Consider the following 13,371-nt stretch of genomic DNA (forward strand, 5'->3'; position numbering starts at 1 on the left):
TGTTTTCGTAGGTTTAGAAAGGAGTGAACGCCTCCAAACTCTGTATTCATACTAGACTAAAGACAACACTAGAGCCAGACCCATGGGATCTGGAATTGTAACGTGGAAACATTTGTAGGTGTGCTGAGCTAGGTTTTCCGGTGATAACCACATTCAGTTGATAATCCCTTCGAAAGCACTTTAGGGTGTGGAGCCTTTTAATACTTTATGGTTTAGGCAGAGAGCAGAGTTACTGTGTGTTCGCTCATTTAGCCACATCATCTGCCCAATTCCACTGGCAATGGTATAAAGTTTGTAGTTAAGGGTGAGAATCGTAAAATGGGCCTCATAAACCTCTACAACAGAAGTAAAATGTTTCCACCCATCTAGGGGTAGAAATGCAAGTCGGGATCTTAATGGAACAAGAGTGCCCCTCAAGAGACTACTTAATGCTGCAGCAAGAAAGGTGACTGGAGCCAAGGAGTAGCATCACATTCCAATACTCCCATCAGTGTTAATGAAATTGGACGCATACCCTCTTGATTAAGAATAAAGTTGAAGCCCCTACTTTTTAGACTATAACCCTAGTCCAGCATGCCTATTTTCTCAAAACATTGATCATTGCAGGGGGTAATGTTCAAGGAGGAGCCAATCTTGTGTTCTAGAGATGTCAAAAACAGCTAAGGTTCAGTCTGTCAACCAGGACAGAATTGTTCAGTTAATAGTCTTAAGACAATGAACATTAGTGTTGCTAAAACTGTCTGTGAATTCTCTTTCAAAATGTATGTTTATTACAGTAGCAATAGCAAATGAAACTACAGGTTATGTTAAAAACACTGAAGTTGGTCAGTTGTTAAATTACCTTCAAATATATAACATGTTAATATTTACAAGAAGCTTTTCTTACTATTAAAGACCTCACAATTCCTACTTCAGTTTCGTTTGTGAATTAGTTAGTGGGAAGAGTTGGTGGAGAAGAGTCTTGCCGGTGGCAGTGGCAGGCTCTATCCGCTCGCGCTCTGTGCTCTAATGTTCACACTGTTTAGCGCTGATTCATAGCGTTGTATTTTAATCTTAGCGAGTAAGGCTAATTTTAAATTTATTTGTGTGCTAATTCATTTATTGTCACTCACCTGATTGCCGACTCCCGCCCCGTTCCGCCGCGTCCATTTCTGGGCGTTTGTTGCGGAGGGCGAGGAGGAGCCTACCACTTCCGGGCTCGGGCGGCCAGGTCAGCGCTCTAGTGGCGCTGTGGGAGGCGTGTGTATTTAAACTGCAGCCTCTTTCAGTCGCGCTGTGGAGAAGAGTCTTGCCGGTGGCAGTGGCAGGCTCTATCCGCTCGCGCTCTGTGCTCTAATGTTCACACTGTTTAGCGCTGATTCATAGCGTTGTATTTTAATCTTAGCGAGTAAGGCTAATTTTAAATTTATTTGTGTGCTAATTCATTTATTGTCACTCACCTGATTGCCGACTCCCGCCCCGTTCCGCCGCGTCCATTTCTGGGCGTTTGTTGCGGAGGGCGAGGAGGAGCCTACCACTTCCGGGCTCGGGCGGCCAGGTCAGCGCTCTAGTGGCGCTGTAGGAGGCGTGTGTATTTAAACTGCAGCCTCTTTCAGTCGCGCTGTGGAGAAGAGTCTTGCCGGTGGCAGTGGCAGGCTCTATCCGCTCGCGCTCTGTGCTCTAATGTTCACACTGTTTAGCGCTGATTCATAGCGTTGTATTTTAATCTTAGCGAGTAAGGCTAATTTTAAATTTATTTGTGTGCTAATTCATTTATTGTCACTCACCTGATTGCCGACTCCCGCCCCGTTCCGCCGCGTCCATTTCTGGGCGTTTGTTGCGGAGGGCGAGGAGGAGCCTACCACTTCCGGGCTCGGGCGGCCAGGTCAGCGCTCTAGTGGCGCTGTAGGAGGCGTGTGTATTTAAACTGCAGCCTCTTTCAGTCGCGCTGTGGAGAAGAGTCTTGCCGGTGGCAGTGGCAGGCTCTATCCGCTCGCGCTCTGTGCTCTAATGTTCACACTGTTTAGCGCTGATTCATAGCGTTGTATTTTAATCTTAGCGAGTAAGGCTAATTTTAAATTTATTTGTGTGCTAATTCATTTATTGTCACTCACCTGATTGCCGACTCCCGCCCCGTTCCGCCGCGTCCATTTCTGGGCGTTTGTTGCGGAGGGCGAGGAGGAGCCTACCACTTCCGGGCTCGGGCGGCCAGGTCAGCGCTCTAGTGGCGCTGTAGGAGGCGTGTGTATTTAAACTGCAGCCTCTTTCAGTCGCGCTGTGGAGAAGAGTCTTGCCGGTGGCAGTGGCAGGCTCTATCCGCTCGCGCTCTGTGCTCTAATGTTCACACTGTTTAGCGCTGATTCATAGCGTTGTATTTTAATCTTAGCGAGTAAGGCTAATTTTAAATTTATTTGTGTGCTAATTCATTTATTGTCACTCACCTGATTGCCGACTCCCGCCCCGTTCCGCCGCGTCCATTTCTGGGCGTTTGTTGCGGAGGGCGAGGAGGAGCCTACCACTTCCGGGCTCGGGCGGCCAGGTCAGCGCTCTAGTTGCCCCTACTGCCTATAAATGTGTGTTGGCCAGCGACCGCGCAGCGGACGCGTGCAGCGGGCGCGCTGGAAGCGCGCCGAAGTCGAGCCAAAGTCAAGCCCGTCTGCGCCCGTCCGCGACTGGACGGGGCGCGGGGCCAGACTCCCTGGCCAACCAAAATCCCCTCCTATACGGTATGATAAACATACTCTGCTGAATTTCCGTCCTGACAAAACTTTACCATGTCTACACTCTATGAATGCTTTATCACTGCACAATTGTTCTATGTGCCCTTTCACTCCTGAAACGGGATCCATAAAAGCCCCCCCTAAAAGCCTTATAAAAGCCGCTCTGCTTAATTGCAGATCCCTTAGGAAACATTGCATTCAAATATACCATTTACTCGAGGATGAGGCACTCGATATGCTACTGCTAACGGAAACCTGGCTGGGCGAACACTCTGACCCAGACATCATAGAGGCGCTGCCTCCTGGCTACTCCCTCGCTAGGCTTGACAGACAGGACGGTCGAGGTGGAGGAATAGCTATTGTTGTTAAAGCCCCACTGCAATGTTCCTTATCTCCCCTGACAATTGATCACTGCGAAGCAGCCTCTTTCACTATCATACTGGGCCCGCAACACTCTCTTTCAGGCATACTTATATACAGACCCCCAGGCAGGCTGTTTGATTTCATAGCAAGCCTAGTAGAGGCTACAGCACACCTTGCTTTAAGGAAATCTAGACTCTTGGTGCTCGGCGACATGAACATCCATTTTGATGATGTCCTAGACAAAGATGCCTCTTGCATAAAAGCAGAATTACTCTCTCTGCAACTAACTCTTAAAAACCTGGACCCTACTCATAGACAAGGCCACCTGCTCGACCCCATATTTGGTAACTGGAATGGAGCGGAAGTGCTTCCTCCTATACCCGTCCCCTGGTCCGACCACTTTGTCATTCCCATACATATTTGGGTGTCTGAGTCTGAATTAAGAAATGAGAACACGCAGGTATATCAAAATCGAAAGTGGAAAAACTTTAACATACACACTTTCCAGGATAGACTTGAAGCGGCTGGACCTCCTGGAGGGCCCGATTGTGAGACTGCCTATACTTGCCTTAAGAACTGTGTCCAAACTGCCCTAGACAGTACTGCCCCCATTCGTAGGTCACTAATCAACAAGAAAAGGAGAAAACCCTCCCCATGGTTTACACCAGAACTTCAGAATACAAAAACTGCTTGCAAAAAACTGGAACGCGAATGGCGTACCAACTTTTGCCCCTCAGCTAAAAGCCACTATAAAAAAGCACAAGCGAGCTACTACAAACTTATTCGCTCTGCTAAAGCCCTCCACTATAAAACCCGCATTGGAGAAGCGGAGAATTCCTCAAAGGAGCTCTTTAAAATCTTTAAAGAAATTTCTGTGGTATCTAACGAGAGCACTGCCCTGAATGATTCGGTTGAAACGTGCAATAATATTGCCAAGTACTTTTTCAATAAAATCACCAACATTTATGACAACTTCTCTAATGAGCTGCCCTCTGGATCTGACTTCATTGAGAACTTGGAGATTACCCATGCTAAAACATGCCTCAACTGCTTCTCTGTCCCTCCTACCTTGATTCTAACTAGTATCTGTAAAAGCATTAAATCTGGCTCTCCTAGGGATCCTGCCCCTCCGAAGATACTAGCAGCCAGCCTTAAAGTCTTAGAACCACATTTTAGACACATTCTCCAACTATCCTTTTCTTCGGCCACTCTCCCTGTGGAGTGGAAGAAAGCCATTGTTCTTCCGATAAAGAAAAAACCCAATATCAGTCAAGACACCCTAGAGAACCTCCGGCCCATCTCGTTGCTACCTTATCTGGCGAAGGTAGCCGAGAAAATAGCTAATAGACAACTCATGGCTTATCTAGAGTCTAATGATGCCTTCCACAGCTCCCAATCAGGTTTTAGGTCAGGATATTCTACTGAAACCGCCCTGTTGAGAGCGACGGAAACCTTACGGGCTGGCGCTGATAAGGGCCAGACCATGGCACTAATTATGCTCGACCTTAGTGCCGCGTTCGACACTGTGGCACATTCCATCTTGCTGCAGTGTCTGAACAAAGCCGGGGTCACCCAGGAAGCATTGGGCTGGTTGAAAGCCTTCCTCACCAGACGCTGCTTCCAGGTTCAGAGAGGCACGTACCTCTCTGACAGCATAGCCTTAGAACAGGGGGTACCTCAGGGCTCTGCCCTGAGCCCCACCCTGTTCAATCTTTACATGGCCCCCCTGGCTGAAGTGGTCCAATCGTTCGGCATTGAACTAGTTTCATATGCCGACGATACCCAACTTCTCATCTCCCTGTCCCAACCCCCCTGCAGTGCTGCCGACAACTTTAAAACCTGCATGCAGGCATTGGCAGATTGGATGACCCAGCACTGCCTGAAACTCAATGGCTCAAAAACGGAGGTTTTGGTAATTGGAGGCAGGGACACGAGCTGGACCAAGGAGTGGTGGCCATCATGTCTGGGGCCGTTACCCACCCCCTGCCAAGCAGCCAAAAATCTGGGGATCTGGGTTGATCCCAGACTTTCCTTCGACAGCCATGTGCATAAAATGGTAGGGAAGTGCTTTGGTGTTATGAAGACTCTAAATCGCACCCTAGACCTTCTCCCTCTTGAAGCCAGGCGCACTATGACCCAAGCTCTTGTGACCTCGAGGATGGACTATGGCAATGTGCTTCTGCTCGGAACAACGCAGAAAAACATCAGGAGACTCCAAGTACTCCAAAATACTGCAGCACGCCTAGTCCTTAGACTTCCAAAAGGAGCCGCTTCTAAACCTGCCCTAGCCACTCTGCATTGGCTCCCCATAAAGAAGAGAGTCTTATTTAAAGCACTTCTCATGTGCTACAGGATCATCTCTCATACAGCTCCCCCCTACATGACTGATCTAGCTATCCCCTATGAGCCTAACAGAACTCTCCGCTCTGGGGGAACCGGCTTGCTGAAAATTCCCCGTGTTAAGAAAGCCAGAATGGGGGGCCGCTCCTTTCGTGTTATGGCCGCCAAAGAATGGAACTTGCTCCCTATGAGCATCAGACTAGCGGATTCAGAAACCATCTTCAGAAAGCTTCTGAAAACCCATCTGTTTTCCCTGTAAGTCCATCTCTTGGCCTTGACTCTTTTCCACAGCGCGGGGACACGCCGGGATGGCGTCACCAGGCGCTTTACAAGCCCCTTTATTATTATTATTATATTATTATTATATTATTGGAATACGTGCAAAATGTGATTTCTATCAAGGCAGGAAGCAGTTGCAGAAAAGTTGCCATAAAGTGTTTTACCTCTGTGCTCTGGCTTTTTACTGTAATGAGTATCTTCTATACCTGCCAGATATCTGAGGTCCATTAGCATGGACATTGTATTTATACAGCTTCTTATTCTAGTGTAAATGGTTATGCTTTGTATGTTTTACCTGCGTTTTTATTGTTACAGGGTTGTCTGCTGATATCAGTAAGAGAAAAGGTGTTGTTGGAGATCAGGTAACTTTCTTTCTCCACAAAAACAATATTATGAAAACCAAATTTTAATGTTTCAGAAACATCTATGCTTTTTTAAAACATTTCTTTTGTCCCTTAGATGGTCGAAATCCTTTTTCAGTTTGCAGATCGTGCTTTAAAAAAATGCCCTGAACAGGGTAAAATCCAAGTGATGGAACAACATTTTCAGGTCTGTTGCCCTGTTTCATTTGGAAGCATACTTCTTGTAATCTAAGAATGAGTGAAGTTATAGAAATCTGAATTTTGATCTGTAGATCGAAATGTTTTGTGGACAGAAATTATAAGCAAAATGCGTCTGTGAAGTCTCATAATCAACTGTTCAGAGGCAACATTTTGAAATGCACGTACCTACATTCTACACATGTGCCTTGACTCTATTTTTTTTAAAAGAATTTTTATTGTTTTCATATCATGCAATATGGACATCTGGTGTTACTCATGTTGCCATTACGCAGATGGCCCTTTGGATATTATACCAAACTGTCAACATCCCTTAGGTAGTGCATTCCCCAACTTGTTCTAATCCCCCACCCCCCTTTCAGTGTGCCTCTTTTATCCTGCTCCTTCAAAAACAACCAAAGAAATCCACTGATCAAATGTATGTTCACTGTGTCTCTGCACTAGCTTGTTAGGGCCCCTGTGTCTGGAATATGCCATGCAGCCCCTTTCCGCATCACTGTTCTATGCATCAAGTTCCTCTGTGCGCCCTGTGCATTCGTCATGCTCACTCACTTCCCTGAGCCCGCCTCTCATCTTCATCCTCGTCTCCATCCTCACTGGCCGGTATTTGCAGTGCTGCCACCAACGCTCCCCATGCCCTAGCGGCCTCCATAGCTTTGTCATTCGCAGTGCGCTTAGCTAGTTGTAAACGGAGTATCCTTTCGCTGCCCGCCCAATGCAGGAAACTAGCTCTCCATCTCAGAAAATTAGGGCCCGCTTTCGACTTCCAATGCATAGTAAGCTCCCTCTTAGCCATTATTAATCCCAGTCATAAAACTTACTTGTGACCTTAGTTCTGGGTGTATGCGGGAACCAAAGTAGTAAGCAAGTCCCCATCTCCACCTCTATTGCACGCCCGTCACCTGGTTTAAGCATGTCACTACCTCCTCCCAGTAGGACCCCAGCCCTGCGCAGGACCAGAACATATGCCTGAAATCAGCACCCTCAATATTGCACCTTGGGCACAGTGAATGAGAGCCCCCGAAATACTGTAGGATTTTAACCGGCGTCAGGTAGGCCCTATGCAGTGTAAAGAATTGGACCAGTTGGAACCTAACATTACGAGTTCCCTTCCAAGCACGCCGCAACAGGTGAGGCCACGTCGTCTCCGGTATAATTCTACCAATATCCGCTTCCCATTTGCCTTTCAGAGCCTCGAGGGGTGGAAGCCGTTCAGTCGTCAATCGCCTATGGAGGCACGTAATGGCCTTAAACGTTCCGGCTGCCATGGTCACATATTGGCAGCCCAGCGATGTCGGAGGTTCCAGTAACCCCATTTTCCACTGCCGCTGAATTCCTGCTACTAAGGCGGCGTGCAACAAGTAGTCTCCCCGCGGCAGGTCGAAAGTGTTCTGCAAGTCCTGGAATGATAACAGAACTCCATCCCTATATAAATCCCCCAACATGTGGACCCCAAGTTCTTCCCAAACCACCAGCGCAGACCAATCCCCTCCATGCGGTAGGGCAGTGCTCATGCCCAGAGGGTTCTTCGGGGCATAGGAACAGGAAAACCCCGCCCGTTTCTGGCTCCTGTTCCAGCATAGACGGAGAGTGCGCTCCTCGAGAGTAAGCTGATCAAGACTAATCTTCTGTCGAAGAACTATAAACGATAGTACAGGCCGAGGGATCACTCTGCCCTGCGCCCCCTCCGGGCCCCTAAACTCCCGGGCCACCGCCTGCGTGAGCCACTGCAGCTGCCCCGCCAAATAATACCATTCAAAGTCGGGTACCGCCAGGCCTCCTTCCGTTCTCGGTCGCATCAGGGTAGTCAGTGTGACCCGCCTTCTACCCGAACCCCAAATAAACTCTGTAATCAAGACCCTGAGCCTCTGAAAGAAGGACGCCGGAATCCATCTTGGCAGTGTGCGAAAAAAGTAGAGCAAACGCGGCAACGCCACCATTTTCAGCAGCGCTGCCCTCTCCGCCACCTGCAGCGGGAGAGTTCGCCAGAACTCCATACTGCTCCGGAGCCCCCTCATTGCCCCACCCACATTGCCCTCCAGGAGGTCGGGCTGCGAGTGATATATGCGGGTGCCCAGGTACGATAAACATTGACGTTTCCAACGCAACTCTCCCCCTGTCTCCAGCACCCGCACCCCCGGAGCCAAAGGGAACAAACAGGTCTTACCCCAATTCACTTTCAGCCCCGACAGTGTTCCTTGACTCTATGGTGATCACAGGGGGAAGAGAGCTGTCATTTGGATTTTCAGATGGATCTTAAATTTCCATGATTCAAATCCTCATCCAGTGCAAGGAAAATTCGCAGGGTCATTTCCACAACATGGCATGAAGCAGAGCAGGACTTTTGTTGTCTCCAATCAGCAGAGTAGGTTGCCGGGCCTTACTGCCCCTAGGGCATGGTAGAGGGTGAAGTCTTGGGATTGGGTGGACTAACACATGCCCCCGGTTGACTAATGATGTCAATCTAAATGTAGAGGCTGTTGATGTCTGGGTTCTTGGATCAGCAGATGCATTAGCCCCCGTGCAGGAGCAGAAGAAGAGAAAGGGCAGATCTTCTGCCACTCCTTGGTTCTCTTCGCACTTGGCTGAGGAATGCAAAGCCTGTGAAAAGCTTGAGCACATTTGGTGCTATTACTACACTTCAGATAGTAAAGCTGTCTATAAATCTGCTCTCAGAATTTGTTTTTCTCAAGCAGGCCTAGTGCCAGTTTTTCTCTGAGAAAATCACTTCTGTCGAGCAGAGCTCCTGTTTTTTCCCCCTGATCTTTCATTTCTCCACATGCCCGTTGAAGAGCTATTGTTCCTTCTCAAGAGACTTGTAATGGGCTGGCAACATGCTACGAAACTAAAATTTCAAACATTCAGAAAGCATTCCACAAAATTGGGAGAGATACCCGGCTTATCGAGAATGGACAGGGTCACAAAATTAATTTGCTCATATAACAGCTCCCTTCTCTCCACATATATTCTTTTTTAGTCCAGCAAGAAATCTTTACATTCTTTTACAGATACACACTATTTCATAGTACTGTCCATGACATGAATTACAAATTTACAAATATAACTGTCTTTCTCTGCGACATCCGACACAATGTAGAACTTACAACACAAATATCATGAATAGTGAACGTAAAATATTAGATGTCATGCATGTGGGTCTTAGCAATGTAAAATATGACATACACTCAATACATTCTCGTTAATTGCATCATAAACCGCTATCACCGTGCCCATTGACAGCAATCTCGCTCCTATTTATATCTATATTCAGTCTTCAGTTAGTGTGGAGCTCAGGAATTGCACTAGTGGATCCCAAAAATCTCTTGGACGGGAGGCCTGTGGAAGTTCCTCCTCATATATGTCTAGCTGGGTTTTACTATACGTCATATCTAAAATCCAATCTTTATATTTCTGAACATTCTTGCTACCCCAATACATTGCGATCCGTCTCTTAGCCAGCAGCAGAGCCACTGCCAAAAAATTTCGTCTGCGTGCCAGTTTGATCTTAAAAATACCCAACAGGCTTACCAGGGGTGTATTTGGGATTTGTTCAGCCAGCATCATAGTAAGTCTGTTTATTACTTCAGTCCAATAGGAGGGAACTCTTCAGCATGCCCAGGCCATATGCAGAAACTCCGCATTTGAAGCCCTAGATCTGTGACATCCATCATCTTCTCTCAGTCCATATTTATGTAGCTGTGCTGGTGTATAATACACTTGGTGTAGAAACTTAAAATGTATACTCTTCAGGTTACAGTTTGACGTGAGTAGTTGCAACTGAGTGCAACCATAGTCCCAGTCGTCTTGTGTTATGGTTACACCCAATATCTCCTCCCATCTTTGTAGGGGTCTATTGAAAGCTCGAAATTGTTCTTGTTGTGCTGTAGTATACAGCTTCGTAACTAGACCCTGTCTCGATGTAGATGTCAGAAGGGCTTGTAGTGTATTATGTATCGGTGGTTCTTCTGGGAATGAGGGATATAGCGCTTTAAGTGTAGATTTTTAGGGGCGTACAATGTATACTTAGGGCTGAATCGTCTTGTGAAATAAAATTACCATTCGGGAAGATATCCCCCATAGTATGATCCCATTTTGTTTAGTAAATGCATCATTTTAGTTTCTTGCGTTACTGTGAGTTGTGGGTGGTGTCTTAACGGCAACGCCGCTGCATATGTTGGTATCTTGTGTGCACGTTTAGTTAGCGTATACTATGCCCTCGAAGTACAGATCTCTGGGTGTATTTCTGTATTTGGAGCACCTTTCCTCAATGTTGAGATGAGTGTAGGTAATGGAATAGGGTGCATACTTTCGTATTCAACAGCTATGTGCGGGATGTGTCCATGTGGGTGTAGCAAATAGTGGGCATATTGTGCCTGTGCACAGTAATAGTAGAGTTGGATATCCGGGGCCCCGAAACCCCCAAGCGTGTAAGGTTGAGTAAATTCACTCCAACCCACCCGTGCGTTTTTCCTGCTCATGTCAACCGCAGCAGTGCCGTCCGTAATTTGCTGAATAGTACTAGTGTGATCCATATAGGAATATTCATTAATAAGTAAAGAAATCTGGGCAATATCACAATTTTTTGTAATGCTATTCTGTCAGTGAGTGATAGTGGCAATCTGATCTATCTATCTGATCTTCTAGTTTAGTTATTGCTTTGCCATAGTTTTCTCTCAATACCAATGCTGGGTCTCGGTGTATCCACACTCCTAAGTATTTAACTGAGTCTGTCTGCCATTGTAATGAATAATCAAGTAGTGGTGTAGTTGTTATCGGGTGAGTGGAATTAGCACTGATTTGTTCCAGTTTATACTTAGACCAGAGAACAGTGCAAATCGAATGTACTCGCGAATAAGTTTGTTTAAATGTATATCTGGGTGTCGTCTGCATATATTGATATAGCAAGGGGTCGTAGTTGGAACTGTAACGCTGAATCTGCATGTCTCTGACGTATTTTGCATGCCAGTGGCTCCAATGCTAGTGTGAATAAGAGGGGCGATAGCGGGCATCCCTGTCTCGTCCCTCGATATACATTAATGGGGTCAGATGTGTTACCATTTATATGTATTCGTGCACAGGTTTTGTATATAATAGCATGATCCATTTCATAAACGGCTCCGGGAATCCCATCCGAGTCGAACGTCTTAGCAGCATCAAGTAGTGCTGCAGTAGCCGGCAGTTCTGGGTCCAGATGGTGTAGCATTGCAAATATAGTTTGTATATTTTGTGTGGTTGATTGCGTCAGGATAAATCCTGCCTGATCTGGTAGAACCAGATTCTGCATCAGTGGTTGGAGTCTGAGAGCAATTCTTTTTGCCAGTATTTTGGCATCTGTGTTGATTAGTGACAATGGGCGGTATGACTCACATTTGACCGGATCTTTATCTGGCTTAAGGAGAGTGATTAATAGTGCATCTCTTAATGAGGGGGGTAATATGCCATCCTCATAAGCCTCGTCATACATAGCGGCTAAGTGAGGGAGTAGGATGTCTTTGTATTCTTTATAGAATTCTCCAGGCAGTCCATCTATGCCAGGTGTTTTATTGTTGGGTAGGGAGTTTATAGCTTCTCTCATCTCGTCTTCTGTAATATGATGACTGAAGTATTCCCTATGATTGTTTAACCAAGCCAGGGCTATATCATCTAGGTATTGATTTATTTCGCTAGCAAGCGTGTTTGTCCCTGCAGTATATAAATTTACATAGTATTTTGAAAAAACATCGTGTGATAGAGAAAGTGTCATATAAAGGTGTATCCTGATCGTCCACTATCTGCGTTATATAGGAGGCAGCATGCAGGGGACTGATCTTGCTGGATAATGTTCTACCTTGCCGCCGTCCCTTTCCTAAAACTCGAACTGTGTACCTGTGTGAAAGATATTTCATTTCCCTCTCTGCGATCTTTCCTCTTATAGTCGCCAGCAGCGAGGGGTCTAATGTGCTAGTGTATGTATTTTCCAGTGTCCCAATATCCTCTTCTACTTTGGACATTTGTCTTTAGATATCCTTAAAAATACCAGCATGTTTGCCGATACAGAAATCCAGAATCATTAACTTAAAGGCTTCCCATACTACCTTAGCACGATCTACTGATTTGGCATTATGTTCAAAGTAGGCTATAATCGCTTGCCGTAGTTAAGCTTTAAACACTTGGTCTTGCATCGCACTGGGGTGGAGGCACCATGTATACTGGCGCGGAGTATGAGTGCGGATGGCAAGTTTCAATCTAACAGGTGCCTGGTCGGAGAGAATTTTAGGCATAGTGGTATTGCTGTGATCAAACCGTTAATATCTGCTGTAGCTAGCCAAAAGTCGATTCTGGACCATGTGTTATGTGTTGTAGAAACGCACGTGCCTTCTCTTTAGTGGGGATGGCGTATTCGCCATAGATCAGTCATGTCGTGTTCTGCCATACTTGAGTGTCTTGGTAGATTGTTTTCCTTACCTGTCATTGCAAGTGGATCTATACATAATGGGGTCAATGCAAGTGAAAAAGTCGCCCGCCCCTCCCCCCACAGTAGTGCAGATGATGGGAGCAATCGAAGTTTGGCCCATATTTCCGCAAAAAAAGAGGGGTTATCTATATTTGGTCCAAAAGCCGTAACTATAGTTAGAAGTGTACCTCCAAAGTCTCCTTGTAGAATTACATATCTCCAGTGGTTGTCCTTAATCGTGTGTTGTAGGTTAAAGGATAGCCCCTTTTTTCTAAGCAATAATACTCCCCTAGCATATGTGGAGTAGGAGGAGGCTAACCTATATGCAGCCCATTTGGCTCCTATTCAACACTCCCTGATGTCAGTGAGGTGTGTCTCTTGTAGGCAAACAACATCCACATTATGCCATTCGAAATAGGCAAAAACTTTCCGACTCTTTTGCAGATGCTTTAGGCCTCGTATGTTCCATGTCTGAAATGTCAACTTCCTCGTGGCCAATGTCTTACTAGTCATTACCATTTAGCGTTTTGCTATATGTCTGATGTATTTTCGACGACGTGTGCATCATAGTGAATAGTTCGATCGATTTTCTTACAGTGACTGTTTTTGTAAATTTCTTTTCCCAACCTCCCCCCCTCCCACTTCACCATCCCAATTATGGTGAAGAAAATCCCAGTCAATAGGTAATGTCCCCTTC

The 13,371-nt window shown here is 46.2% G+C and overlaps 1 protein-coding gene across 1 annotated transcript in view; it reads left to right on the forward strand.

The window, feature by feature from the left end:
• Window positions 1-13,371, forward strand: part of VPS8 (VPS8 subunit of CORVET complex) — a 2,052,516-nt gene that overhangs the window by 565,294 nt on the left and 1,473,851 nt on the right. Inside the window, exons 18-19 of the mRNA XM_078680452.1 lie at window positions 5,997-6,043; window positions 6,141-6,230. Coding sequence (XP_078536578.1) covers window positions 5,997-6,043; window positions 6,141-6,230 — 137 coding nt within the window. The remainder of the gene's footprint in view (window positions 1-5,996; window positions 6,044-6,140; window positions 6,231-13,371) is intronic.

The sequence above is a fragment of the Lissotriton helveticus genome, chromosome 3_1 (genome assembly GCF_964261635.1).
Source record: "Lissotriton helveticus chromosome 3_1, aLisHel1.1, whole genome shotgun sequence".
Taxonomy (NCBI): domain Eukaryota; kingdom Metazoa; phylum Chordata; class Amphibia; order Caudata; family Salamandridae; genus Lissotriton; species Lissotriton helveticus.